We start from the raw sequence: 24,442 nt of genomic DNA, 5'->3' as shown, positions 1-24,442 counted from the left end.
GTCCCTGACCTTGTCACCCATCCCAATGCACCACAGCTCCGCACCCAACATACCCTTATCCAGCAGAGTCCTGCTGCAGTGCCACTGCCTCCCCACGTGCCCCCATGTCCCCTCCCCCATCATGGCAGTGACCTCCCACAACCTCTCCCGTAACATTGGATCCATGAACACACATCAGAATCACAGAATGGTTTGGGCTGGAGGGACCTTGAAGATCACCTGGATCCAACCCAACCCATGGTCAGGGACCCCTTCCCCCAGCCCAGGGGGCTCCAAGCCCCATCCAACCTTCAACACTGCCAGGGATGGGGCAGCCACAGCTTCTGGGGGCAACCTGGGCACCCAGGGGCTCAGCATCCTCACCCCAAAGGATTTCTCCCCATCTCCAATCTCAATCTCCCCTTTCTCTCCAAGTTTTAACCCATTTCCCTTCTCCTCTCCCTACCCCCCCGTGTCCAAAGCCCTCCCCCAGCTTTCTTGGAGCCCCTTCAGATATTGGAAGGTTGCTCCGAGCTCCCCTGGGAGCCTCCTCTTCTCCAGGCTGAACAACCCCAATCCCTCAGCCTGGCTTCCCAGGGAGCTGCTCAGCCCTCTGAGCATTTCAGTGCCTCTTCTGGACACCTTCCAGGAGCTCTGTGTCCTTCTGATGTTGGGGACTCCAGAACTGGACACAGGACTCCAGGTGGAAGATTTAGATTGGACATTAGGAAGGAATTCTTCCCTGTGAGTGTGGTGACACACTGGAACAGGCTGCCCAGGGAGGCTGTTGAGCTTTAAGGTCCTTCCAACCCAACCCATTCCATGCTCATCACAACCCACCCCTTGGCACTCAGCAGACCTTTATTGAGCAGGGTCCTGGCATGGTGCCACCCCCCTCCCCGTGTCCCCTCAGTCCCCCATGAGGGCGGTGACCTCCCGCAGCCTCTCCCGCACCACTCTGTCCAGCACAGCGTGCAGGGCCCTGCAGGCCCCCCCCGCCGCCTCCATGGCCGCCTCCAGGCGCTCCTGGTGCAGGCGGGCGCTGAGCTGCACCAGCGCGATCTGCCCAGCCGCGGGCAGCAGTGCCAGCACCAGCCCCGGGCCCCCCGACGCTGCCTCCTCGGGGGAGCTGAGGTCGGCCAGGGGGGTCTCCTCGGCCATCCCGGCAGAGCTGGCACAGACAAAGTCCCGCATGGGGATCCCCGCGTCCATCACCGCCAGCGTGGCCGCGTTGACGCAGGCGCAGTAGTTGCCACCGTCTGCCTGGAGGATCTGGGGAGGGGGGAAGGTGGGGTGAGAATCATAGAACTATGGAATCATAATCATAAAATCACAATCGTAGAATCGCAGAATCGTAGACTCAGAATCACAATTAAAGAATCATAGAATCACAGAATCATAGACTCGTAGAATCAAAGTATCACAGAATGAGTATCATACAATAATAAACTCATAGAGCCACAATCAAAGAATCAGTCATAAAAGAACCAGAATCAGAGAATAGATTAATAAAATCAGAATCACGCAATCATAGATCACAATCACAGAATCACAAAGAATCATAGAAGAATCATAACCATTGAATCATAATCACTCACAATCATAGAGGAATGGAAATCATAAAATCATAACCATAGAACGAATCAGACACAGAATCATAGAATCATCATCAGAGAATCCTGCACTCATAGAATTGTAACCATAAAACCACAGACTCACAGAATCAGAATGGCAGAGCCACAGATTCATGGAATCACAATCATAGAATCATAGGAGGCCATTTTGGAAGGGACCTCAAGGATCATCTGGTCCAGCTCTTCTCATGTTATTGTTGATGTGAGATGTTTCAGCATCCTGTCGAGCTGAGACTTGAAACTTCCCAAGTCTGAGAGACCTGAGAGGGAGACTCAACTCTGCCCTCGGGAAAGGCCACAGTGTCCAGGTCTGGGCTCCTCAGATCAAGAACCACCTCTGGGGAACCACCAGAGAGACTTCAGAGGAGGGTGAGAAGGATGATTAGGAGATTGGAGCTTCTTTCTTGTGAGAGGAAAGCCTCTCCTGAGGCTGAGAAAACTGGGTCTGTTCAGCCTTCAAAACACCATAAAAAGGTTTGGGTTGGAAGGGACTTCAAAGCTGCCACCCCCTGCCATGGTCAGGGACCCCTCCCCCAGCCCAGGGGGCTCCAAGCTCCATCCAACCTTCAACACTGCCAGGGATGGGGCAGCCACAGCTTCTGGGGGCAACCTGGGCACCCAGGGGCTCAGCACCCTCACCCCAAAGAAACCTTTAGAAGGCTCAGGGGAGACCTAATTGCAATGTTCTAGCACTCAAAGGGGGCTACAAGTGAGATGGAGACTCCTTGTGTACAAGCAGTCCCATGGACAAGATAAGGGGCACAAGTTGCTATTGGGGAGATTCCCATTGGACACCAGAGGAAAATGTTTCCCATGAGGACAGAGATTGGAATGGTCTCCCAGGGAAAGGGGTGGATTCCCCAACTCTGTAGAGTTTTAAGTCTCAGCTGGATGGGGTGTTGGGACATCTCATACAAGGAAGGACTACAGGAATGCTGGAGAGGGACTGTGGGCAAGGGCTTGGAGTGATGGGATGAGGGGCAATGGTTTAAACTGGAGAAGAGCAGATTTGGGCTGGATGTTGGGAACAAGTTGTGTCCCAGGAGGGCAGTGGAACCATGGCACAGGGTGCCCAGGGAGGGGGTTGAGGCCTCATCCCTGGAGATGTTCAAGGTGAGGCTTGAGGAGGCTCTGAGCACCCTGATCTGGGTGAGGGTGTCCCTGAGACTGCAGGGCTGGGACTGGAGCACCTTGAGAGGGCCCTTCCCACCCAAACCATTCTATGATTTGAAATAACCTTTTGAGGTCCCTTCCAACCCAAATTACTCTATGATTTTAATATTCCAGACGATCTTCTGAGATGCCTTACAACCCCAACCATTCTATGATTCTATGCTGATTTTACATTCTAAAACCACAAGCCAGACCCATAAGCAAACCCCTCTCTCACAGGAGCCTCCCTGGAGACAATAGAGAGAACAATTCTATGCCAGGACCCCACCACCACATCCCCCCGGTGTTTCTGTGTTCCCATGTCCCCTCCCCTGTCACCTGCACGTAGATGTCGATCTGCGAGCGGGGGAAGAGCTGTGTGAGGATGGCAGCCTCGAAGGTCTGTTTGAGCTGCAGGGCCAGCTCCCCCGCCTGACGGTCGCCGTGTGGCCGCCGCCGCCGCTCCCCGGTGCTGAAGGTGGCCATGCTGTACTGGCAGTTCACCACCGCACGGTCCGGCAGGGATTTGCTGCGGGACCCGCGCATCTGCGGACGGAATCAAACCGGGACCAGGCAGGTGGGACACCGGGGAGGAACCGAACAGGCAGGGGGAAATCGGGGGGGACGGGGCAGGGGGACACCAGAGGGGCAGGGATGGGGAGATGGGACAGGGGAACCCCAAAGGGGTCTGGGATGGGGGACAGGGGGTCACCAGGGGGATGGGAGAGGGGGAGAGGCAGGGGGACCCCATGAGTATGGAATCGGAGGACGGGGCAGGGGGAGCCCAGGGGGGCTGGAATGGAGAGATGGAGCAGGGGTGCCCTAGGGGGGTCCCAGTGCCGGGGGCCAGGGCACCAGGGGGCTCAGGGGAGCAGTGACCATGGCCTGGGGGGAGCAGCGGGGCCTACACAGCAGAGCTGCCGCGTGCCACTCACCTCATGTGGGCCGTAGACCACAGCCAGCGCCTTGGTGTTGCCCTGCTCGATGTAGGCCGAGCCGTCGGCTTGAGCGAAGACCCCCATGCGCGCCCGGACCTTGCGGAGCTCGGCGGGACGGCGTCCGTCCGCCCGGTACCCCTCGTCCGACAGTAGCTCGGGCGCCGCCATCTTATTGCCCTCACGCCCCCAGGACTACAACTCCCGGCGTGCCCTGCGCGGGGCGAACATACCTATACAGAGGCCACGCCCCTTGCTGGGGACCACGCCCATATAGCCACACACACAGCCCGGGGGGCACGCCCCCTTCGTACTTCACAGATCTCTACGGTAGCGTACCGACCCCTACGCTAACGTACCGGTCCCTCCGTTATCGTACCGGCCCATACGCTAGCGTACCGAGCCCTACGTTAGCGTATTGAGCCCTACGCTAGCGTACCGGCCTGTACGGTGCCGTACTGAGCCTTACGTTAGCGTACGGAACCATCCCGTCCAGTCCCGTCCCGTCCTGTCCCGACTCTTCGGTCCCGTCCGGATCCACCGGTTCGGTCCCGTCCCGCCATGCCGGCGGCTTCGGGTCCCCGCGGGTTTCAGTTCGCCATCGATCGCGGCGGAACCTTCACCGATGTCTTCGCCCGCTGCCCCTCTGGCCGAGTCCGCGTCCTCAAGCTGCTCTCCGAGGACCCGGGTTACGGGGACGCCCCCACCGAGGGCATCCGCCGCGTCCTGGAGGAGGTGCGGCCGCTGGGACCCCATGGAGACCCCCCCGGCATCCCTGGGATCACCACGCCGGGACACCCCGGGACACCCCCGGGACCCTGCTGAGACCCCTCGGGACATCCCCGGGCGCACCCCGGACCCTATTGAGACCCCTCGGGAAACCCCCGGCGACCCTTGGGACACTGCCAGGACATACTGGGATACTGCTGGGACCCCCCCCTCGAACCCACCCACTCTCCAGGACCCTCCTCCCAAGACTCTCAGCCCCCCTGGATCTCCTCCTGGGCCACCCCCAGGGGCCCCCATGGGGCTGTGGTGGGACTGGGGGGCTGGGGAGCTGTGGTTGGGCAGGGGGTCTGCAATAGGGCTGGAGCTCCATAGTGTTATCATGGGGCTGTAAGCCCACAGTAGGGCTGGGGGTCCATGGTGGGACCATGGGGCTAGGGGTCTGTGGTGGGTCTCTGGGTCCCAGCGGTGTGGTGGGGGTCCCAGTGTGACGGGTGGTGTCTGCCAGGAGCTGGGGGTCCGGCTGCCGCGGGACCAGCCCCTGGACGCCTCGGGGATTGAGTGGATCCGCATGGGCACCACGGTGGCCACCAACGCTCTGTTGGAGCGCCGGGGCGAGCGCCTGGCCCTGGTGGTCACCCGCGGCTTCCGAGACCTCCTGCACATCGGCAGCCAGGCCCGGCCCCACATCTTCGACCTGGTGAGACCCACACCCACGGGGGCACTTCCCTGACATCCCCATCCTGGGCTCGGGGTGTCCCTGTGTGCCCCCAGCCATGGGGCAGCCACCTCCCCTGACCCACACCATGGTGGCACGTCCCTGTGACCACCACATCCCCATGTCCCCATGTCCCCCAAGCCAAGGGGAAGCCACCCCCATGATCCACACCATGGCCACCACATCCCCCTGCCCACGACCATCCAGGCTTATCACATGGTGTCCCCATGTCACCCGTGGCACGTCCCTGTGACCCCTGCCACCAGAACCACCCAGGCTGGGGTCACCAGGTCCCCTCCTGCCCCCTGCCCTGGTGGCTCGGTGGGGCCCAGTGTGTCCTCTGCCCAGTGCCCGTGTCCTTGGTGGCTGCGGTGGGCAGTCCCCAGTGCCACCTCCCGTCATCCTCCTGTGGCTCCGCGCCAGCCGCGGCCCGGTGCCAGCGCCCGGTGCCAGCGCCCGGTGCCAGCCCGCTCTGGCAGTGCGGCCTCAACACGCTGGGGCCCCCCGGTGATGCCCCTGTCCCCCCGCAGGAAGTGGCGGTGCCGGAGGTGCTGTATGAGGAGGTGATCGAGGTTGACGAGCGGCTCATCCCCCACCAGCCCGACTGCCGCCTGCCTGGCACCGAGACCCTCCCGCTGCTGGAGGGTGGGGACCCCCAGGCTGTGGGGAGGGGGGCTGGGCGGAGGGGTGTCTGGAGTGATGGTGATGACCCCATGGGTTAGGGGTCTGTGGTAGGGCTGGGGTCTGCCGTGGGTCTGGGGATCTGTGGTGGGGCTGGGGGGCTGCAGTAGGGCTGGGGGGCTGCACTGAGCCCCTCCTGCTGCTGGCAGGTGACCCCTGCAGTGTGGGGTGGGGGTCTGGGGGTGTTCTATGGGGTGACAGTGGTGACCCCTGGGCCACAGGAGGGGGTTTTGAGGGGTGGTCCATGGGGTCCCAGTGGTGACCCCTGTGCTCTCCATAGGCCCCTCGGGGGTCTCCCTGCAGGTGCAGCGGCCACTGGAGCTGTCAGGACTGCGGGGGGAGCTGGAGCGGGTGCTGTCCCGCGGCATCACCAGCCTGGCCGTGCTGCTGCTCCACTCCTACGCGTGAGTCCCAGGGGTCCTGGGGGGGTCCTGGGGTGGGGGTCTCAGCCTCACCTCTGCTCCTGACCCCGCCATCCCCCCCGCTAGCTGGCCAGGCCACGAGGAGCAGGTGGGGGCCCTGGCACGGGAGGTGGGCTTCCAGCACGTGTCGCTGTCCTCGGGGGTCTCGGGGATGGTGCGGGCAGTGCCACGGGGGTACACGGCCTGCGCCGACGCCTACCTCACCCCCTGCATCCACCGCTACCTGCGCAGCTTCAGGGAGGGCTTCCAACACCATCTGAGGGTGAGTGGGGGCAGCGGGAACCCCCCCACAGGAGAGCATCCCAACAGAAGACCCCTCATGGGCACCCATCCCACCAGGACTGCCTGTAGGCACCTGTCCTCCTGAGACCCCTCCATGGGCACCTGTCCCACCAGGACCCCCAGTGGGCATGTCCCCCTGGCACCCCATCATAGGCACCCATACCCCCAGAACCCGACTGTGAGCACCTATCCTACGGAGTTTCCCTCATGATCACCCATCCCACCAAGACCCCCCTGGGCACCCATCTCACTGAGACCCCCATGGGTCTGAATCCCACCAAGACACCTCCTATGGGCATCCATCCACTGGGAATCTTCATGGTCATCCATCCCACCGAGACCCCTGTGGGCTCCCATCCCACCCGAACCCCCCTGGATGCCCTGTGGGTGGTGGCCCCATGGTGCCACCTCCATGCCCCCTCCCTGCCCAGGAGGTGCCGGTGCTGTTCATGCGCTCGGACGGGGGTCTGACCCCCATGGACCACTTCAGTGGGGCCCGTGCCATCCTCTCGGGGCCGGCGGGCGGGGTGGTGGGCTATGCACGGACCACCCACCCCCACCAGGGCGGCCAGCCTGTCATCGGCTTTGACATGGGAGGTGAGCACCGGGTGGGGATCCCTGGGGGGGTGACAGGGGGTGGGTGCTGACCCTCATCCCCCCTCCAGGCACCTCGACGGACGTCAGCCGCTATGCTGGGGAATATGAGCATGTCTTCGAGGCCACCACAGCGGGGGTCAGCATCCAGGCCCCCCAGCTCGACATCAACACCGTGGCGGCTGGAGGGGGCTCGCGGCTCTTCTTCAGGTGAGTGGTGGCTCCCATCCCACCAGGACTGCCATTGGGTCCCATCCCATGACTCCTGGAAGGGCCTGACTGCGGCATGGCCACAGCACAACCAGGACCTTCTCACCATCCATCTCCTCCTGACCAGGTCTGGGCTGTATGTGGTTGGCCCCGAGTCAGCGGGTGCCCATCCTGGACCTGCCTGCTACCGCAAGGGTGAGTGGGGGGCTGCTGGGTCAGTGCTGGTGGGTGGCATACCATGGTGCCAATGGGTTCCATGCTGTGGTGCTGGTGGGCTCCATGCCACAGTGTTGATGGGTTCTGTGCTGTGGTGGGTTCCCTGGTGGTGATGGTTCCACACCCTGCTCCCTTTCCCACCACCCCCTCCCCTGCAGGGGGTCCTCTGACGGTCACTGATGCCAACCTCTGCCTGGGCCGGCTGCTTCCCGACTATTTCCCCCACATCTTTGGCCCGGGGGAGGACCAACCCCTCTGCCGGGAGACGGCAGCCCGGGCCTTCCAGGAGATGGCGGTCCAGATCCAGACCTTCCAGGGTGCCCCCCACCCAGCCCTCTCGGTGGAGGAGGTGGCCATGGGCTTCGTGCGGGTGGCCAACGAGGCCATGTGCCGGCCCATCCGCGCCCTGACGCAGGTGGGGTGCCGGGGGGGTTTGGGGTGGGGGGACACAGGCGCTGCTGGTGTCAATGCCGGTGTCACCCCAAACCCATGTGTGGCAGGCGCGGGGTCACGACGCGTCCCGACATGTGCTGGCCTGCTTCGGGGGGGCGGGGGGGCAGCACGCCTGCGCCATCGCCCGCACCCTTGGCATGAGCCGCGTCTTCATCCATAAGTAGGTGGAGGGGGCACACAGGGGGTCCCCAGTGTCCCCCCCCGGTGATGGGTAGAGGGGGTGGGGTTGGGGGGCTTCAGTCATGCCCCACCAGAGGAGGGTGCCCATGGGAGCTGGGGGTGCTTCTGGGTAGGTGTCTGGGGGTCCTGTCCGTGGGTGCTGGGTCTGGGGGTCCCCTTGTCCTCAGGTGGTTTCTTTGGGTGTAGCCCTGGGGATCAGGTGACTTATTTGGGTTTGGGGGTGCCCCTGTGTGCTGGGTCAGGGGTGTTGGTAGTTGCTGGGTCTGGGGGTGCCCCTGGGTTGTTTGAGCTGGGGTGCTGATGAGTTTTGGGTCTGGGGGTGCCAGTGGGTACTGGGTCTGGGGCCGCCCCTGTGTTCTGGGTCTGGGGACCCCCTGGGTGCTGTGCTTTGGGGGTGTCAGTGGGGGTCCTGCAGGTACAGTGGGATCCTCTCGGCCTTCGGGCTGGCGCTGGCGGATGTGGTGCATGAGGTGCAGACCCCCTGTGCTCTGCGGTACGAGCCCCCCAACTTCCCCCGTCTGGAGCAGAGCATCGCCCGCCTGGAGAGGGACTGCAGGGGGGCTCTGCGGGAGCAGGGATTCTCCGAGTGAGTGGGGAAGGGGCACAGGGGAGCTGGCGTGGGGATATGGGGGGTACTGGGGGCTGGGGTGGGGGGTACTGGGAGGCACTAGCAGGGGGCACAGGGGGCTGGGATGAGGGTACTTGGGGGAATTGGGGTGTACTGGGGGGTACAGGCAGCCAGGACTGGGGTAGCAGGGAGCTGGGATGGGGGATACTTGTTGGCACAAGTAGCAGGGACAAGAGGCATTGTGGGGCACAGGGGGTAGGATGGGGGTACTGGTGATCCACGATGTGCTGTGGGCACAGGGCTTTGCTGGGATGGGAGTCTTGGGGGACATGGGGGTGGTCGCTGGTGGTCACTGGGGGGTGACTGGGGAGTGACTGGTGGTCACTGGGTGGTCACTGGTGTGTACTGCCCCCACAGTGCTCAGATCCAGACCGAGGCGTTCCTGCACTTGCGTTATGAGGGCACTGACTGCGCCCTGATGTGCTCAGCCAAGGGGCACCCCCCGACCCCCACCTCCTGCCAGGCTGGAGACTTCCAGGCTGCCTTCACCAGCAGGTCCAGGCCATGTCATCTCCAGACCTGTCCCAGCAGCTCCATCATCCCCATCCCAGCATCTCCAGCTCCATCCCAGTATCTCCAGCCCCATCCCAGCATCTCCAGCCCTACCTCAGCACCACCACCCCACCCCAGCACCACCCTGGGGCCTCCTGGTCCCCCCTGATGTCCTGTGCCTTCCATGTCCCCTGCAGGTACCTGGTTGAGTTTGGTTTCACCATCCCTGACCGCCCGGTGGTGGTGGACGACGTGCGGGTGCGCGGCACTGGCAGCAGCAGCGTCACCGTTGAGACGCCCCTGGCCCCCAGAGGGAAACCCCCACGCCTGGAGATGGTGAGGGGGGGGGGGGGCCTCAGGGGGGTCCCCAGGGGGTCCCGAGGTCTAGGGCATGACCTGGCATGGGGTGGGCTGCTCTGTCAGGTGACACGGTGCTACTTTGAGGAGGGGTACCTGGAGACCCCCGTGTTCCTGCTGGAGGAGCTGGGCTGTGACCACACCATCCCTGGGCCTGCCATCATCATCGACAAGAACAGGTGGGACACCAGGGGACAGTGAGGAGCTGGGGCACCAGAGGGATCCCAGGGGGACAATGGAGACACCAGTGGGACAGTGGGGACTCCACAGAGCTGGTGGAACCTTAGCGTGATGGTGGGGAACCCAGGGAGCTGGTGGGACCCCAGGGGGATGGTGGGGACCCCAGGGGGACAGTAGGACCCTGGAGAGCTGGTGGAGCCCCTGGTGATCCCTGTGGTCCCCATCTCCTGGTTCTACTGTGTCCCCCCAGCACCATTGTGGTGGAGCCGGGCTGCACCGCCAGCCTGACCCAGTTTGGTGACATCTGCATCGTGGTGGGCTCAGGCTGCCCCCAGCCCCTTGGCCCCCAGCTCGACCCTGTCCAGCTCTCCATCTTCTCCCACCGCTTCATGAGCATCGCAGGTGGGGAGGAGACAGGGGGCCAAGGGGGGTTTGTACTTGTCGGGGGGGTCTCAAGAGGGTCTCTGTGTGTTGGGGGGTCCCTGAAGGTCCTGTGTCCCCCCCGCAGAGCAGATGGGCCGCATCCTGCAGCGCACGGCCATCTCCACCAACATCAAGGAGCGCTTGGACTTCTCCTGCGCACTCTTCGGGCCAGATGGAGGTTTGGTCTCCAACGCCCCCCACATTCCCGTCCACCTGGGGGCCATGCAGGAGACCGTCCAGTTCCAGGCAGGAGGGTCCCGGGGGAGGCTGGGGGGTGGTCACCAGGGGGACCCCTCCCCGTGACCTGCTGGTCCCCTGCAGATCCGCAACCTGGGGGAGGACCTGCGGGAGGGGGACGTGATCCTCAGCAACCACCCCTGCGCGGGGGGCAGCCACCTCCCCGACCTCACCGTCATCACCCCTGTGAGTCACCCACCCACCCACCCACGGGTGCAGGAACCCCTTCTCTATGTCAGCCTGTGGTGCTAGACCCCCCCTGGGACACCCCAGGGTGCAGGAACCCCCTCCCCAGGGTGCAGAACCCTCTCTCCAGGGTGCAGGAACCTTCTTTGGGGCACCCAGTGTTGCAGAGCTCCCCCTCGGAGCCCCCTGACTCCCTCTTCTCCCCCCAGGTGTTCTGGCCGGGGGTCCCCAAGCCCGTGTTCTTCGTGGCCAGCCGGGGGCACCACGCTGACATTGGGGGGGTGACCCCCGGGTCCATGCCCCCCCACTCACGGAGCCTGCAGGAGGAGGGGGCTGTCTTCATCTCCTTCAAGCTGGTGAAGGACGGGGTCTTCCAGGAGGAGGGTGGGTCTGAGGGGGGACACCAGGGACATGGCAGGGTTGGGAGGGTGCGGATGTGGTGGGGACAGTGGGGACGAGGTGGGCACAGTGTGGAGGTGATGGGGACAATGGGGACATGCTGGAGATATGGTGGCAGTGGTGGGGACATGGTGGGGACACAGTGGGATTGGCAGGGACATGGTGGGGATGTAATGGGGATGTCAAGGTGGTGGTGGGAACTTGTGGATGAGAGGGACACCATGGATGTCAGGGATGTGGTGGGGAAACGGTGTGAGTGTCAGGGTGATGGCAAGGATGTGGTGGGGACAGTGTGGCTGCCATGGAGGTGGTGGGGATGTGATGGTGTTGGCGGGGAGGCAGTGGGGCTGCCGGGGTGTGGGTGGGGGTGTCATGAAGGTGCTGGGGTGCTGGTGGGGTGTCGGTGGGGGTGTCCCAGGCCTGACATCCCTGCAGCGGTGAGGGAGGCCCTGCTGGCACCAGGGCAGGTGCCGGGGTGCAGCGGGAGCCGGACCCTGGGGGACAACCTCTCGGACCTGCGGGCCCAGGTGGCCGCCAACCAGAAGGGGATCCAGCTGGTGACCGGGCTGATCCGCCTGCACGGGCTGCCCGCTGTCCAGGCATACATGGCACACATACAGGTGGGACCCAAAGACCCCTCGCTCGCCCCGTTCACCCTCAGCCCCCCTTGCCCACCCTGACCCCCCCCGTCCCCAGGCCAACGCCGAGGTGGCTGTCAGGGAGATGCTGAGGGGCTTCGCTGCCCGCTGGGGCAGGGAGGTGGAGGCTGAGGACAGCATGGACGACGGGACCCCCATCCGACTGAGGGTGCAGGTGGACCCCCAGGAGGTGAGCAGGGGGAGAGCCCCCAAAACGGCACCAGGACCCCACCCTGGCACAAGGATCCCCCCCAGAGCCAGGATCCACCCCTCCCAGCACTGAGATCCACACCTAGACCACCCCGAGCACCAGGACCCCTGCAGAACCAGGATCCATCCCCTCCAGCAGAGGGATCCCTCCCAGCAGGGTAATCCCCCCCTTGGGATTCCCACCAGGATCCCTCCTGGCACAGGGAACCCCCCATCATTTAGATTCACACCCAGAACTGGGACCGATCCCAGAACCAAGATCCTACCTGGCACTGGGATCCCTCCCTGGCACGGGGGTCCTCCCAACCCCTGGGATCCCACCCAGCACCAGAAATGCTTGAGATCCCTCCCAAACTCCCAGGATCCCCCCTATCCTGGGCTGGGTTTGGGGGTGTCCCCCAGCCCCCGTCTCCCCACTGTGCCCCCCAGGGCAGCGCCGTCTTCGACTTCTCGGGCTCTGGCCCCGAGGTGTATGGGAACTGCAATGCCCCACGTGCCATCACCCTCTCGGCCCTCATCTACTGCCTGCGCTGCATGGTGGGACAGGACATCCCCCTCAACCAGGTGGGATGGGACCCCCGGGACACCACCTGCGGGACCCCTAGTGCTGCAGGATCCACCGGGATGGGTGATTCCTGGGCTGTAGGAACCCCTACCTGCAGGACCCCCCTGGCTTTGGGACTTCCAGGGCTGTGGGGCCCCCCATCTATAAGACCCCCCAAGGCTGTGGGGACCACCCCATACAGGACCCCCACTTGTGGGACCCCTGGGCTGCAGGATTCACTGGGCTGATTGATCCCTGGGTTGTGTGGCCTGCAGGGCTGTGGGACCCCCATCTATGGTGGCCCCGGGCTGTGGGACCCTGTGGCTATGGGATCTCCAGGGCTGCAGGATCCCCTGGGCTGTGGGACCCCCATCTACAGGACCTATGGGACCTCTTGCTTATGGGACCCCCAGGGCTGGGTGATCCCTAGGTTTGGGACCCCTAGGACTGTGAAGCCCCTGGACTGTTGGGGGACCTCTGGACAACAGACCCTCCAGCTGTGGGACCCCCAGTGCCCTGGGACAGGGGGGTCTGGGACCCTCATCCCATGGGCTTAGGAGGGTCCTGGTCCCCTCTCCCTTGAGGCAAGGAGGCGGGGGTGTGTGTCAGGGGTCCCATGGGGGGTGACAGGCTGCTGCCCCCCAGGGCTGCCTGGCCCCCGTGCGGGTGGTCATCCCCAAGGGCTCCATCCTGGACCCGTCACCTGAGGCCGCCGTGGTGGGGGGCAACGTCCTCACCTCGCAGCGCGTGGTTGATGTCATCTTCAAAGCTTTCGGGGTCTGCGCCGCCTCCCAGGTAGGGGTGTTGGGCACGGGAGGCTTGGGGGGCTCAGGGGAATGGGAGGTTCTGGGGTTGGAGTACTGGGGTACTCCAGTGGTCCCAGGGGGTTCAGGGATCCTGGGTTGCTGAGGGTCCTGGAGATTGGGTGTCCTGGGGGTGCCAGTGGTGGGGGGTCCTGGGTGTTTCCTGGGTGTTGGGCATCTCAGGTGCTGGGAGCCTCGGGGGTCCAGAGGGGTTAGGGGTCCTGGGTTGTTGGATGTCCAGGATGCTGGGGGTCCTGGGGATTAGGGGTCCCAGGTGCTGGGGATCCCCCTGGGTACCAGGAGACCCAGAGACTGGGAGTTCCATTGGCCCTGGGGGTCTTTTGGGTTGGGAGTCTTGTGGGTCCCAGGTGCCAGGAGTCTGGGATCCCAAGGACCCCAGGAGTCCCAGGGTCTGGGGTCTTGGGGGTTCTGGGGTGTTGCGGGAGGTCAGGGATCATAGGATGTGGGGGTTCCAGGGTACTGGGGATCCCAGGTCATGGGGGTCCCATGGATCGGGAGTCCCAGGGGCCTGGGGTGCCAGAGATCAGGGGTCTGGTCTCTGGTGCCAGGGATCTGGGGTCTCTGGTGTTTGTGACTGGGGGTCCCAGGGGCTTGGGGTTGGGGTGCTGAGGGTCCCAGGAATCTCTGGGGATTGCAGGGTGTGGGGTGGCGGGAGTTCCATGGTTGGGGTCCCAGGTTTTTGCGTGTGTGTGTGGGTGGGTGGGTCCCTCCCGGGTCCCTCCCTCCCCTGTCCCCTGTCTCCACTCCTCCAGGGCTGCATGAACAATGTCACCTTTGGCAACGAGCGCGTGGGCTACTACGAGACGGTGGCGGGGGGTGCAGGGGCCGGACCGCACTGGGAGGGTCGCTCAGGGGTCCACACCCACATGACCAACACCCGTATCACCGACCCTGAGATCCTGGAGCTGCGGTGGGTGCTGGGCAGGGGGCATGGGGGGCAGGGGTCCCAGGTTCTGGGGGTCCCAGGGGAGTCGGGGGTCCTAGGTTACTGGGGGTCAAGGGTCCTGGGGGTTCCAGGTGCTCAGGGTCCTTGGGGGCAAGGGAGAGACACCCCTCCTGGGCTGACCCTGACCCCCTCATGTGCCCGGTGGTCCTGCAGCGAGGGTCAGGGGTCATGGGGCAGTTCTGGGGGGTGTGTGGTGACCCTGACCCTCTCTGTGCATGTGTTTCTCCCCCCCCCCCCCCCCGCAGGTATCCAGTAGTCCTGCAGCGCTTTGAGCTGCGGCGCGGGTCTGGGGGTGCGGGTTGGTTCCGGGGGGGCGAGGGGGTGACCCGGGAGCTGCTGTTCCGCCAGGACATGGTCCTGTCTGTGCTGACTGAGAGACGGACCCTGAGACCCTACGGGATGCAAGGTATGGGGGGGCAGCACCCCAAAGTCCCATGGCTCCTCAGAGACCCTCCCATAGCCCTCCAGAGACCCCACGATCCCCCATGGACCCCCCTGACCACCCATGGATCCCATAGACCTCCACAGAAACCCATTGACCCTCATAGCCCCCAATAGCTCCCATGAACTCTTGTGGCCCCTCATAGCCCCCCCTATAGCACCCCATAGCTCCATGGACCCCCATGGCCCCTCAGAACCCCCCAAAGCTTCCATGAACTCCTGTGCCCCCCTCATAGCTCCCATGAGCCCTCCCTGTAGCTCTCCATAGCCTCCCATGGCCCCTCATAGCCCCCCAAGGACGCCATGGCTCCTCAGATCCCCCCCATAACTCCCCATGGACCCTCATAGCCCCCATAGCTCCCTGTGGAGCCCCCCATGGCACCCCAGCACCTCAGTGGCCCCCCATGGCCAACACTTGGTTCCCCATGGCCTCCAATCACCTCCTGTTGCCCCTCCCAGCCCCCCTTGAGCACCCTCCACCCCATGCCTCCCCTCTGCCCCCCTGACCCCATCTCTGTCCCCCAGGGGGCAGCCCCGGTGCTCTGGGCCTCAACCTCCTGCTGCGCCGCGATGGCCGCACCATCAACCTGGGGGCCAAGACCTCGGTGCCTGTGGAGCCAGGGGTGAGAGACCCTCCCCGTGACCCCTCCAGAACCCCCCAGGACTCCCATGAGCCATCCCCCCCCTGAGCCCCCCTGGAACCCCCTCACTCACCCCTCCCTGGGACCCCTACTGGGAGCAACCACTCACCAGACTCCCTGTGAGAGACACCTTGGGACCACCTCACCCCTACCCCCTGGGACCCCCTCATGAACAACCACTCCTGGGACAGCCCATGACCAATTCCCCCCCCCAGGAGTCCGTCACTCACGCACCCTCAGAATCCCCTCATGACCCACCCCCTGGGACCCTGATGAGAAACCCCCCACCCCCTGGGACCCCCCATGAGCAACCCCCTGGCACCCCCTGACTCAGCCCCCCTGGAACCTCCACAATCGACCCCCAGGACCCATCCCTCACCCATCCCTCTCCTCCAGGACGTTTTCCGCCTGCAGACCCCTGGTGGGGGTGGATTCGGGACCCCTGGGGATCAGGGGGAACCCCGGGAGCCCCCAGAGCCTCCCCGCAGCTTTGCTGAGCGTGGGAGCCTCTTCGAGTACCGGCGGGCGCAGGAGGGGGTCTGAGGGGCACTGACCCCCGGGGGAGACCCCAGACCCACTGCCGACCCCCAGGGTTGGACCCCAGACCCACTGTGGACCCTTGGGGGGCAGACCCCAGATCCACTGCGGACCCCCACGGAGTGGACCCTAATCACAGCCTCACACACTCTTTGGGGCAGCCCCCCCCCACTCCTAGATATGCACAATCTGTAGGGCAGCTCCCCAACTTTAGACCTCCACACCCCATGGGGCAGCCCCCCAACTCCAAATACGCTATCTGGTGGGCAGCCCTCCTAGACACACACAAACTATAAGGCAGTCCCCCAGCCCCAGCCCTACACATTCTCTGGGGCAGCCTCCCCCTAGATATGCACAGGCTATAGGGCAGCCCCCCAACCCCCATGCACTCCCCATCACCCCACTCCCAGCTATGCAAGGGGGCAGCCCTCCAACTCCACATCCACACACTCTGTGGTGCAGCCCCCCCACTCCTATACATGCACAGTCTATGAGGCAGCCCCCCCTCATGCACACCCCGTGGGGCTCCTACACTTTCCTCACTGACACCCCCCCCCCCAATTTGGAGCTCAATCTCCATCCCATTGCTCCCCCCCACCCCGGGCATGGGGGTTCCTGTGTCCCCCCCACTGACTTCCCACCCCAGCTCAGTGCCTTCCAATAAAGGAGCCCTTGGGCCCCTCCCACACAGCCTGTGTGCTTGGGAGCATTGGGACAGGGCGTCCCCAGGGAGCTGAGTCCCCAGGTATCCTGATAGAGCAGTCCCCAAGGGTCCTGATCAAGTGATCCCCAAGTGTCCCCAAGGAACAGTCCCCAAGGGGTCTCTAGTTGTCCCCGAACCTTCAGCCCCACGGCTGTTTCATCCCCATGATGTCCCACAGCATGTGAGCATCCCCTCAGTGGGAAAGGGGGGGGTGCTCCAGCCACACATGCCATGCATCCGGTGCCACCACAGCCTGTGCCACGCCTGAGCCCTTTATTGCACTCTGGCTGCTGAATGGTGCCAGACCAGTGCCAGACAGGTACCAGACCGGTGCCAGGACCGGACCCCCCACTCAGTGCCGGTTGGGTCAGGTCCGTGTTGGGGTGATGTTGAGGCGCAGAGCGACAGGGAGATGGTCGGAGCAGGTGGCCAACTGGGTGATGAAGGAGACCCCAGCCACCTCCTGCGGGGACAAGGAGGTCAGGAGGGGGTCTGGGGGGTCTCAGGGGGCCCAGGACCCCCCCCCTTCACTCACCGAGCGCAGTGGGGCAGCGCCGTGGGGTGGGCGGTGCAGGATGTAATCCACGCGCCGGCCCTGCCAGGGAGCAGGGGCTGCGGGGTCGGGGTGGCCACTGGAGAGGATGGGGGCGGCCAGGAACTGCTGACGGCCCCCAGGCTGTGACAGCGTCCTGGCAGGGAACACAGGGACAGGGTGGCATGGGGATGTGGTGGCACAGGGACATTGGGACATGGGGATATGGCATGGGGACGCAGGGAGATTGGGACATGGAGGCACGGGGACATGGTAGCACAGGGACACGGTGACATAGGGACAGAGGACCCTGCCGTTGGCATCACTCCTTCCTGTCTGGGTGGTCTCACTGGACCACTGGGCTGTCCCCTCCCATGTCACCCTGAGCCCCCAGCCATGTCATGCTGTGCTTCCCCCCATGTTACCCTCTGTCCCCTTGTCACCTCTTCATCCTCTCTGGGGTGGACACTGGCTCCTCATAGATCTTCAGGTAATTGAGGAGGGTCCCTGGGAAGAGGAACAGGAATGAGCGGGATTCTACTGTGTCCCCTCACTGCTGGGGACAGGGGGGAGAGGGGGTGGCAGGTCCCACCTATGGCCCAGGGGACGTCCTGCCCAGGCCCTTGGCGACACGGGTCTTGGTACACCTCGAAGAGACGATGACGTTGGTTGAGCTGGTCACCTGCGGGGAGGGGACACATCACCATGGGGAGGGGCATACAAGCCACCATGGAGAGGAGGGGGACACCACCCATGGAGGGGGACACAAGTCACCCTCCAGACCTCGGGAGCAGTTGTCGAAGTTGAGGTCCCCGCAGAAGATGTCGAAGGCCACCAGGTCCCCCGGCTGCTCCTGCTCCTGCTGGAACCTCTGCAGCCACCCCAACGCCAGCGTCACCTGCGCCTCCCGGATGGTGGCATCGCCTGTGCCAGGGGACAACACACGGTGTCACCATACATCCCGCCACCACCAGGACCCCACCAGGACCCCCGGGGACCCCTCACCTGCAGGAGCCTGCAGGTGGGTGCAGCCCACGTAGCCCACGACCCGCCGCCCCCGTACCGAGCCCAGCAGCACCTGGGGGGACACTGCAACCTCAGAGAGGGGGTCCGGCACCCCCCTCCTCCCCCCTCCCCTTTCAGCCAGGGGGCTGGGTGGGGGTCTGGCTCACCTGGACCACCAGCAGCCCTTTGGCAGCCAATGCATCCTCACCGGCACCATTGGGGAAGCTGTGGAAGCGTGCGGCCAGTGGCTGGTACCGGCTGGCTAGCAGTAGCCCGCTGTCCAGGAGCTTCAGCTGGCCTCCCCGCAGCCCCCGGCCCCCCACCCCGTGCAGGACGTGGGGGAAGGTGCCCCCCAGCTGCCGGCGCAGGATGGTGGCAGCCCCGGAGTCGAAAACCTCCTGAAGGCAAATGATGTCGGCGTCCGAGGGGAAGTGATCGCTCAATGGCACCGGCACTGCCTCCCGTGCCTCCGGACCAGTGGCACCGGCTCTGTGGACACTGGTTCCGATGGTACCGGCTCCAATGGCACTGCCACCTCCACCGTGCTGCGTGTCCCCCCGTATCCCCCGTCCCAGTGGTGCCGCGGCCCCACCAGCTCATCCCGGGCCCCGTTGGGCGCCGGTACCAGGCTCCGGGCGATGTTTTTGGCTCTCCGCGGGGTCCGGCCCAAGTTACTAAACTTGGCCAATCCACTTGGTAGAAGGCAGAGGTTGGCGCTGAGCAGGGTCAGGCTCCGGCGCTGCCGCAAGTCCCAGGGCTGGCCCGGTTCGGTGCTGGCCACATACTGGTAGGCGAAGGGTCTCCGAACCGCTTGGACCGGCAGCCAGAGCAGCAACCCCAGCACCGCTAAGGGCAGCCCCAGCACCATCACCCCCGCGTACCCTGGTACCGCCAGGATCCGCCCCGTGCAACTCCGGCACCGCCCGCACCGGCGCTGCCCCCATCGCCCCCGCTCCTCGGTAGTCGGCCGCAGGTCCAGCAGCCCGTTCAGCGCCCAGAAACTGGGGGCCAGCAGCCCCTCCGACAGCCACTCCAGGGCTGCCAGTCCCCGGTTGGGGAAGGGGGATTCCCGCAGCATGGCCAAGGGGTCCCGGGGGGGGTCAGGGTGGGGGCTGAGGGGCACCGCGACATCCCCCTGTTCATGCCCAACGCCACCTACGGGAGAGAAACCTGGGGTGAGGGGCAGGAAAAACGGACAGTGGGGCCCCCCGGCCCTCCCTTCCCTCCCCTTAACCCTAACCCCCCGCAGCTGCAGCCGAGACGCCACCGTGGGAACATCTCTGGCCGGATCGTCCCTCTTATCCCCAGGGTCCGTCCCACGCCTCCCCCGTCTCTGCCCGAAGGTTGCAGGGGGGTGGAACAGCTGGCAGCGGGCTGCCCCTCCTTATGTCCCTGCAGGCTCCCAGGACTCCCAGAGCCACATCTGGGGGGACCCCACAGCCGGGGTCCCTGTACTGAGCCCCGTGCCACCCCCCCTTCCCCGGCGCTGCCAGCCCCTCGGTCCCCCACTCCGGACCACCCCACTGTCCCCTGGTCCATGCCCCTCCCGGACCACCCCACAGTCCCTCACTCACCGGCGCGTGGGCTGGGGGGTGGGATCAGGAGCTGCTGTCCCCAGTGTCCCCAGAACTCTGCGGCGCAGCACGGAACTGAGCCGCGGTGAGACCAGCACTGGCCGGCCCGGCCCAACGGGTTCCCCGGAACCTCCCTGCCCCACGGCTGCCCCACGGGTCGGACACCTCAGACCCACCGACCGCCCCCGCCTGCCCCGTCACTGGGGCTGTGGGGCTGCCGGACCCTGCCCGACGCTGCTCTGCCCTTCCAGAGTGGGACAGTGCTGGGCATTGGGTACACTGGGGACGGTGAGGACACTGGGGACGTTTGGTTTACTGGGGACACTGGGGCTGGTAGGGATGCTCGGGGGACACTAGGATCACTGCGGACGATGGGAACAATGGGGGGGTTGGGGACAGTGGGAACACTGGGGCTGGTAGGTTTACTGGGGACACTGGATGATACTGGCTATGCTGGGGACGTTGGAACTGGTGAGGATGCTGGGGACGGGGAGACACTGGGGACACTGGGGATTGTGGTGACAATGGAAATGGTGGGGACACTGGGGATGATGGTGGTCTCTGGGAACACTGGGGACGTTTGGTTTCCTGAGGACACTGGGGATGCAGTGGACAGTAGAACTGGTGGGGATGCTGGGGCTCGGGGAAGCACTGGGGACACGGGGCTTTGTCCCACAGTGTGTCCCACTGCCCCACGGCTGTGGATCTGACTCAGCGCGTCCCTGCCTCCCACGGGAGGCAACTCCGCTGTGGCCGGAGCTGGGGTGTGCGGGAGCGGCCCCGGGTCGGGGCCGAGGTCCTGCAGCACCTATCCGGGGGGCAGGGCCGGCACCCCCCGCTTACACCCTCCCCGTGGGGCCGGAACCACCCGCGGGCTCTGCCCCACGGCACTGGCATCACCAATGGGTGCTGCCCCACAGCACCAACATCACCATTGGGTGCTGCCCCACAGCACCAAGGGTTTCTGCCTCACCATAGCCGTTCCCGGGGCTGCTCCCTCCCCCGAGGGCCCGGCAGCAGCCGAGCTGGAGCTCTGCCTGATCTCTGATCCCTACCAGGTCCCCGCCCCTGTCCCACCCCCTCCCCCCGGCTCACCTCCGCCTCCCCCGGCGCTGGGGGACATCGCCACCTCTACCGACACCTCGGTCGCCACCGTCGCCAGCTGGTGGCCACCGCTTGCCCGGGGCCACTGTTTGTTTGCCCGGGGCCACCGGTGGCCTCCGGGAGCTCAGCAGGTCACAAACATCCGCGGGCCGTACCGGGATGTTAATTACACCAGGCTGTTAATCACCCACCGGCCGGACCAGGCTGTAATTAATCAACCTGGCCCTGGCCAGCCGCATTCCTGCCAGCTGCGTGGCCAACCCCGGCACCCCCTGTGGCCCCCTGTGGCCCCCCTGTGTCTCACTCACTCTCTCCCCCTTGTCTCCCCCGTACCCCCTTGTGCCGCCCTTTGTCCCCCTCTGTGTCCGTCCCCCTGTGCCCCTCTCTAGCCACCCTGTGCCCCCCGCCCGTGTCCTCCCAGGGCCCCCCCGTGTCCCCTCATGTACCCGCCGTGTTTCCCCCCTCTGCCATCCATGTCCTCCTCCGTGTCCTCCCCTCGTATCCCCCCTGTGTTTCCCCAGTGCTCTTTCTGTGTCCCTCCTGTCCCTCCAAGTTCCGCCCATGCTCCCCGTCGTGTCCCCCCCCTTGTATCTCGCCCATGTCCCCCCCGTGCTCCCCACCGTGTCCCGGTGCCCGCTCCGCACCTTGCCCGGCAGGTGATACCCGGACCGGTTCCGCGGGGCTGTAACCCTTTCCCTGCCGGACCAGGGGGCACAGGGCCCGGGGCGAGTGGCACCGGGTCCGGGGCACAGGGCCCGGGAGGGGGCACCGCAGGCGGGGGTGTAGGGACTTGTCAGACCCTGAGCCCCCCCGCATCCCCCCCCGGACGGCCCCCGCCTTTGTCCCCAAGTTGTGCCCAAGTGGGTCTGTCCCGGTGTGCACCGACCCCCCACCCCTCAACTCGGGGACCCCTCGCGACCTCCGGCCCAGCCCCGTCCGTGCTACCGTCGGGGGGACACAGACCCACTCCCAGGGCGAGCGGACATCCCGGGCAGGGGCATATGGGCCGGGGCCGGACCCCCCCTTGGGTCCCCCCAGGCGGTTCCTGGCTCCGCCTCCTTCACAGAGCGAAAGGGAAAGGACGGTGGGGACTGTCGCCACGCTGGCACTGCCGCCACCACCTGCACCTGGCACTGCCACCTGCACCGCAGCCCTGCCACCTGCACCCCAACACTGCCACCTACACCCCGGCACTGCCACCCTGACACTGCCACTTGCACATCAACACTGTCATCCACACCCCAGTTCTGCCACCTTTACCTGCGCCCCAGCGGTGCCACCCTCAGCCTGTCATTGCCACCTACATCGTGATGCTGTCACCCCTTCACTGCCACCCATCATGGGGGAGCAGCAGTGGTGACAGTGGCACTCATGTTGATGCTGTCACTCATGGTGAGGGTGGCAATCCTGGTGACAGTAACATTCATATCAACAGTTGTTAGGAGCTTTTGGAAGAAAACGGACATGTGAGCAATCCTGACTAATTAGCTTTAGCCAGAGTGAGCTAAGGGTCTTGAGGCCCAGCTGCAAAGTTATTAAAAGATCAGCTATGTGCAAAAAGATAAGGGAGTTGGCAGCAGAAAAGGAGAATTACAGGATGGGAAAGCATCGCATAGGCAGCACATAAACAGTTGTATTTAACCAGTTCTGAGCCCCTGAGAAGAAGAAAGTTACGGCAGATAAAAAGTTGCAAACAGGATGCCTGCGATCAACAAAGGAGGACAAGGACGATAAGCAGCACCCAATCTCAACGTGACAACAGGTGTGTGAACAGCTACACGCAGCCAATCAACATGAGCTGTGAAGGTGCTAAGACCGTATAAATGAAACGCTTTGCTTAATAAAATTGAGCTTTGTTGCTAACTCATATTGAGTCGTCTCTTGGTTCCGTAAGCCCATACCCTCCCACTAACAGTGGCATTAATGTGATGGTGTCACTCATGTTAATGGTTGGTGTCACTCATGTTAATGGTCGTACTTCATGGTTTCTTGGGATTCCCTGGTGTGGATGGTGTCACCAGATGGAGATGGGCATCCCTGCCTCCTGCGCCGTCTCCAGCAGGCAGTGCACCAGGACTGCTGTCACTGTCACGTGTCATTCACAGCGAGACTCACGGTGATGGGGACACTTGTGTCAATGGTGACACTCATGGTGATGGTGGCACTTGTGTTGATGACACTCATGCTGATGGTCACACTTGTAATATATGTGTGTGTTTGTGAATTCATGTTGAATAATTATAAAGTGTTTGCTAACCTAACTTTTATCAAGTATTTTGCTAAACCCATTTTGAGAGTACTAATAATACATCTGCCTTCAACATTGTGAAAGATAACTGCAAATATAGCTGTTCTTTGTGTAACTACAAGGCTTAGGGGAACAAGAAACGAGACAACCACAGTTTCTGTACCTTGAAAACACTACGATGTATATTCTCTTGTGCTAATCTCAGCTGATTTTACTGCTCACCACATAGCGTTGCAATTTAAGGTGGTTTTACTGCTGACTGCAGAGTGTTGCACAGGAAAGAGCGAAGGAGCGCATGTGAGGAATCAAAGGGTAAGGAGAGGGGAAACTGAGTCAGACACTGACTTCATTCAACGACCACCAGATGGGGGTCAAAAAAACCCTCAGAGATAAAGTGGGCATGTGGCTTTGAAGGCCGCCTCTTCCAAGAACTAGTAAACATAACCCAGCCTGTTCCTAAAATGGTCATGAATATGTATTAGAATAGGTATGAATATGTATTAAGGTATGGAATATAAGCTAAAAGATTAAACTTTACGGTGTGTGTGTGAGTGGAGCAGAGACTCCTCATGCACCCAGCGCTGTTTTGCTTATTGCAACTTTATTAACTAAATTAAACCTTGAACAGATGACTATCGAGTCTGGGTCATTTATAACACACTCAGGGTTTATTGGGGTTCCTTGGGGTGAGTTCTCTGGTGTGGGTGGCATCACCAGAGGAAGATGGGCATCCCGTCCTCCCGTGCCATCTCCAGCAGACACTCCAGCAGGACACTGGTGTCGTGGCGCAGCTCGGGGGGCAGACTGTCCCCCAGCAGGCGCCGCAGGAGGGCAGGACCCCCGCGCTCCTCCAGGCGCAGGGGCTCGGGCAGCAGCCCGTAGGCATTGCCCAGGGACTCACTCAGCCCCGGGTGGGCCTTGGGGCTGTAGCCCAGCGACCGCAGCCGCCCCATCAGCTCCAGGAAGGGCTGGGCAGGTGCCAGGCCCCGCTGCTCCTCGAAGCCACCTGACATAGACCCCATTGCCATCTGCAGGAAGAGGGGACACGGTCACAGCGGGGACACCCACCCACGGGTGTCACCATCCCGGCCCTCAGGGTGGTCCGAAGGGACCGGTGGTATAGGGTCAACGTGATGGAACCCAGGGGTGGCACCGTCCCAGTGCCAAGGGTGGTCTGTGGCACCCGAGGTGGCACTGTCCCACCCCTCGAGGTGGTCTGAGGGGGCAGGTGGCACAGCGTCACCCTGGTGGCCCCTTGAGATGGCAATGTCCCATCTCCCAGGGGGCTCTGCAGGGACAGGAGAGTCCTGGTTGGGTGGGAGTGCCCCAGGTGCCCGTCCCACCTCCACAATCTTCTCGAAGATGTTGGTGAGGGTGAAGCCTCCGGGTGCAGTGGGGGAAGATATAGGCA

General features: G+C 63.8%; 4 protein-coding genes across 4 annotated transcripts in view; 2 read left to right on the top strand and 2 right to left on the bottom strand.

Annotated features, from left to right (window-relative positions):
* Positions 1-826: 826 nt before the first annotated feature.
* Positions 827-3,918, bottom strand: EXOSC4 (exosome component 4). Its single transcript, XM_030444277.1, has 3 exons — positions 3,701-3,918; positions 3,105-3,311; positions 827-1,251 (listed from the first exon to the last, which is right to left on the bottom strand). The coding sequence occupies exons 1-3, from the start codon at positions 3,869-3,871 to the stop codon at positions 889-891; spliced, it is 741 nt and encodes a 246-aa protein (XP_030300137.1). The 5' UTR covers positions 3,872-3,918; the 3' UTR covers positions 827-888.
* OPLAH (5-oxoprolinase, ATP-hydrolysing) lies at positions 3,901-16,640 on the top strand. The gene is made up of 26 exons (XM_030444260.1): positions 3,901-4,435; positions 4,935-5,126; positions 5,675-5,789; positions 6,106-6,229; positions 6,314-6,509; positions 6,961-7,126; positions 7,195-7,333; positions 7,461-7,528; positions 7,708-7,964; positions 8,050-8,162; positions 8,598-8,768; positions 9,168-9,305; positions 9,500-9,638; positions 9,726-9,838; positions 10,090-10,241; positions 10,348-10,508; positions 10,584-10,685; positions 10,895-11,069; positions 11,520-11,704; positions 11,781-11,912; positions 12,362-12,496; positions 13,122-13,271; positions 14,053-14,210; positions 14,492-14,652; positions 15,213-15,310; positions 15,725-16,640. The coding sequence occupies exons 1-26, from the start codon at positions 4,262-4,264 to the stop codon at positions 15,869-15,871; spliced, it is 3,861 nt and encodes a 1,286-aa protein (XP_030300120.1). The 5' UTR covers positions 3,901-4,261; the 3' UTR covers positions 15,872-16,640.
* Positions 16,641-16,835: 195 nt separating this feature from the next.
* Positions 16,836-22,121, bottom strand: LOC115597845 (sphingomyelin phosphodiesterase 5-like). Its single transcript, XM_030444743.1, has 10 exons — positions 22,088-22,121; positions 21,428-21,943; positions 18,781-19,260; positions 18,273-18,700; positions 18,106-18,178; positions 17,884-18,024; positions 17,693-17,782; positions 17,544-17,607; positions 17,104-17,257; positions 16,836-17,031 (listed from the first exon to the last, which is right to left on the bottom strand). The coding sequence occupies exons 1-10, from the start codon at positions 22,119-22,121 to the stop codon at positions 16,936-16,938; spliced, it is 2,076 nt and encodes a 691-aa protein (XP_030300603.1). The 3' UTR covers positions 16,836-16,935.
* A 2,170-nt stretch (positions 22,122-24,291) lies between these two features.
* The window catches only part of LOC103526259 (plectin-like), a 98,299-nt gene continuing 98,148 nt past the window's right edge, over positions 24,292-24,442 (top strand). The window contains exon 1 of the mRNA XM_030444742.1: positions 24,292-24,341. Within this exon, the coding sequence (XP_030300602.1) occupies positions 24,292-24,341 (50 nt within the window). The remainder of the gene's footprint in view (positions 24,342-24,442) is intronic.

This window comes from Calypte anna, chromosome 2 (genome assembly GCF_003957555.1).
Source record: "Calypte anna isolate BGI_N300 chromosome 2, bCalAnn1_v1.p, whole genome shotgun sequence".
In the NCBI taxonomy this organism is placed as follows: domain Eukaryota; kingdom Metazoa; phylum Chordata; class Aves; order Apodiformes; family Trochilidae; genus Calypte; species Calypte anna.
This window is presented reverse-complemented; position numbering and strand designations above follow the sequence as displayed.

Coding starts and splice junctions, on each gene's coding strand:
- EXOSC4 (XM_030444277.1), bottom strand. CDS start 3,871: ATGGCGGCGCCCGAGCTACTGTCGGACGAGGGGTACCGGGCGGACGGA. Junction 3,312..3,700: donor TGGTCTACGGCCCACATGAG/GTGAGTGGCACG, acceptor TTCCGTCCGCAG/ATGCGCGGGTCCCGCAGCAA. Junction 1,252..3,104: donor AGATCGACATCTACGTGCAG/GTGACAGGGGAG, acceptor CCCCCTCCCCAG/ATCCTCCAGGCAGACGGTGG.
- OPLAH (XM_030444260.1), top strand. CDS start 4,262: ATGCCGGCGGCTTCGGGTCCCCGCGGGTTTCAGTTCGCCATCGATCGC. Junction 8,163..8,597: donor AGCCGCGTCTTCATCCATAA/GTAGGTGGAGGG, acceptor GGGGTCCTGCAG/GTACAGTGGGATCCTCTCGG. Junction 9,306..9,499: donor CAGGCTGCCTTCACCAGCAG/GTCCAGGCCATG, acceptor TGTCCCCTGCAG/GTACCTGGTTGAGTTTGGTT.
- LOC115597845 (XM_030444743.1), bottom strand. CDS start 22,121: ATGGGTGGCAGTGAAGGGGTGACAGCATCACGAT. Junction 21,944..22,087: donor AGGGGTGACAGCATCACGAT/GTAGGTGGCAAT, acceptor GTTGGGGTGCAG/GTGGCAGGGCTGCGGTGCAG. Junction 18,025..18,105: donor CCACCTGCAGGCTCCTGCAG/GTGAGGGGTCCC, acceptor CCCCTGGCACAG/GCGATGCCACCATCCGGGAG.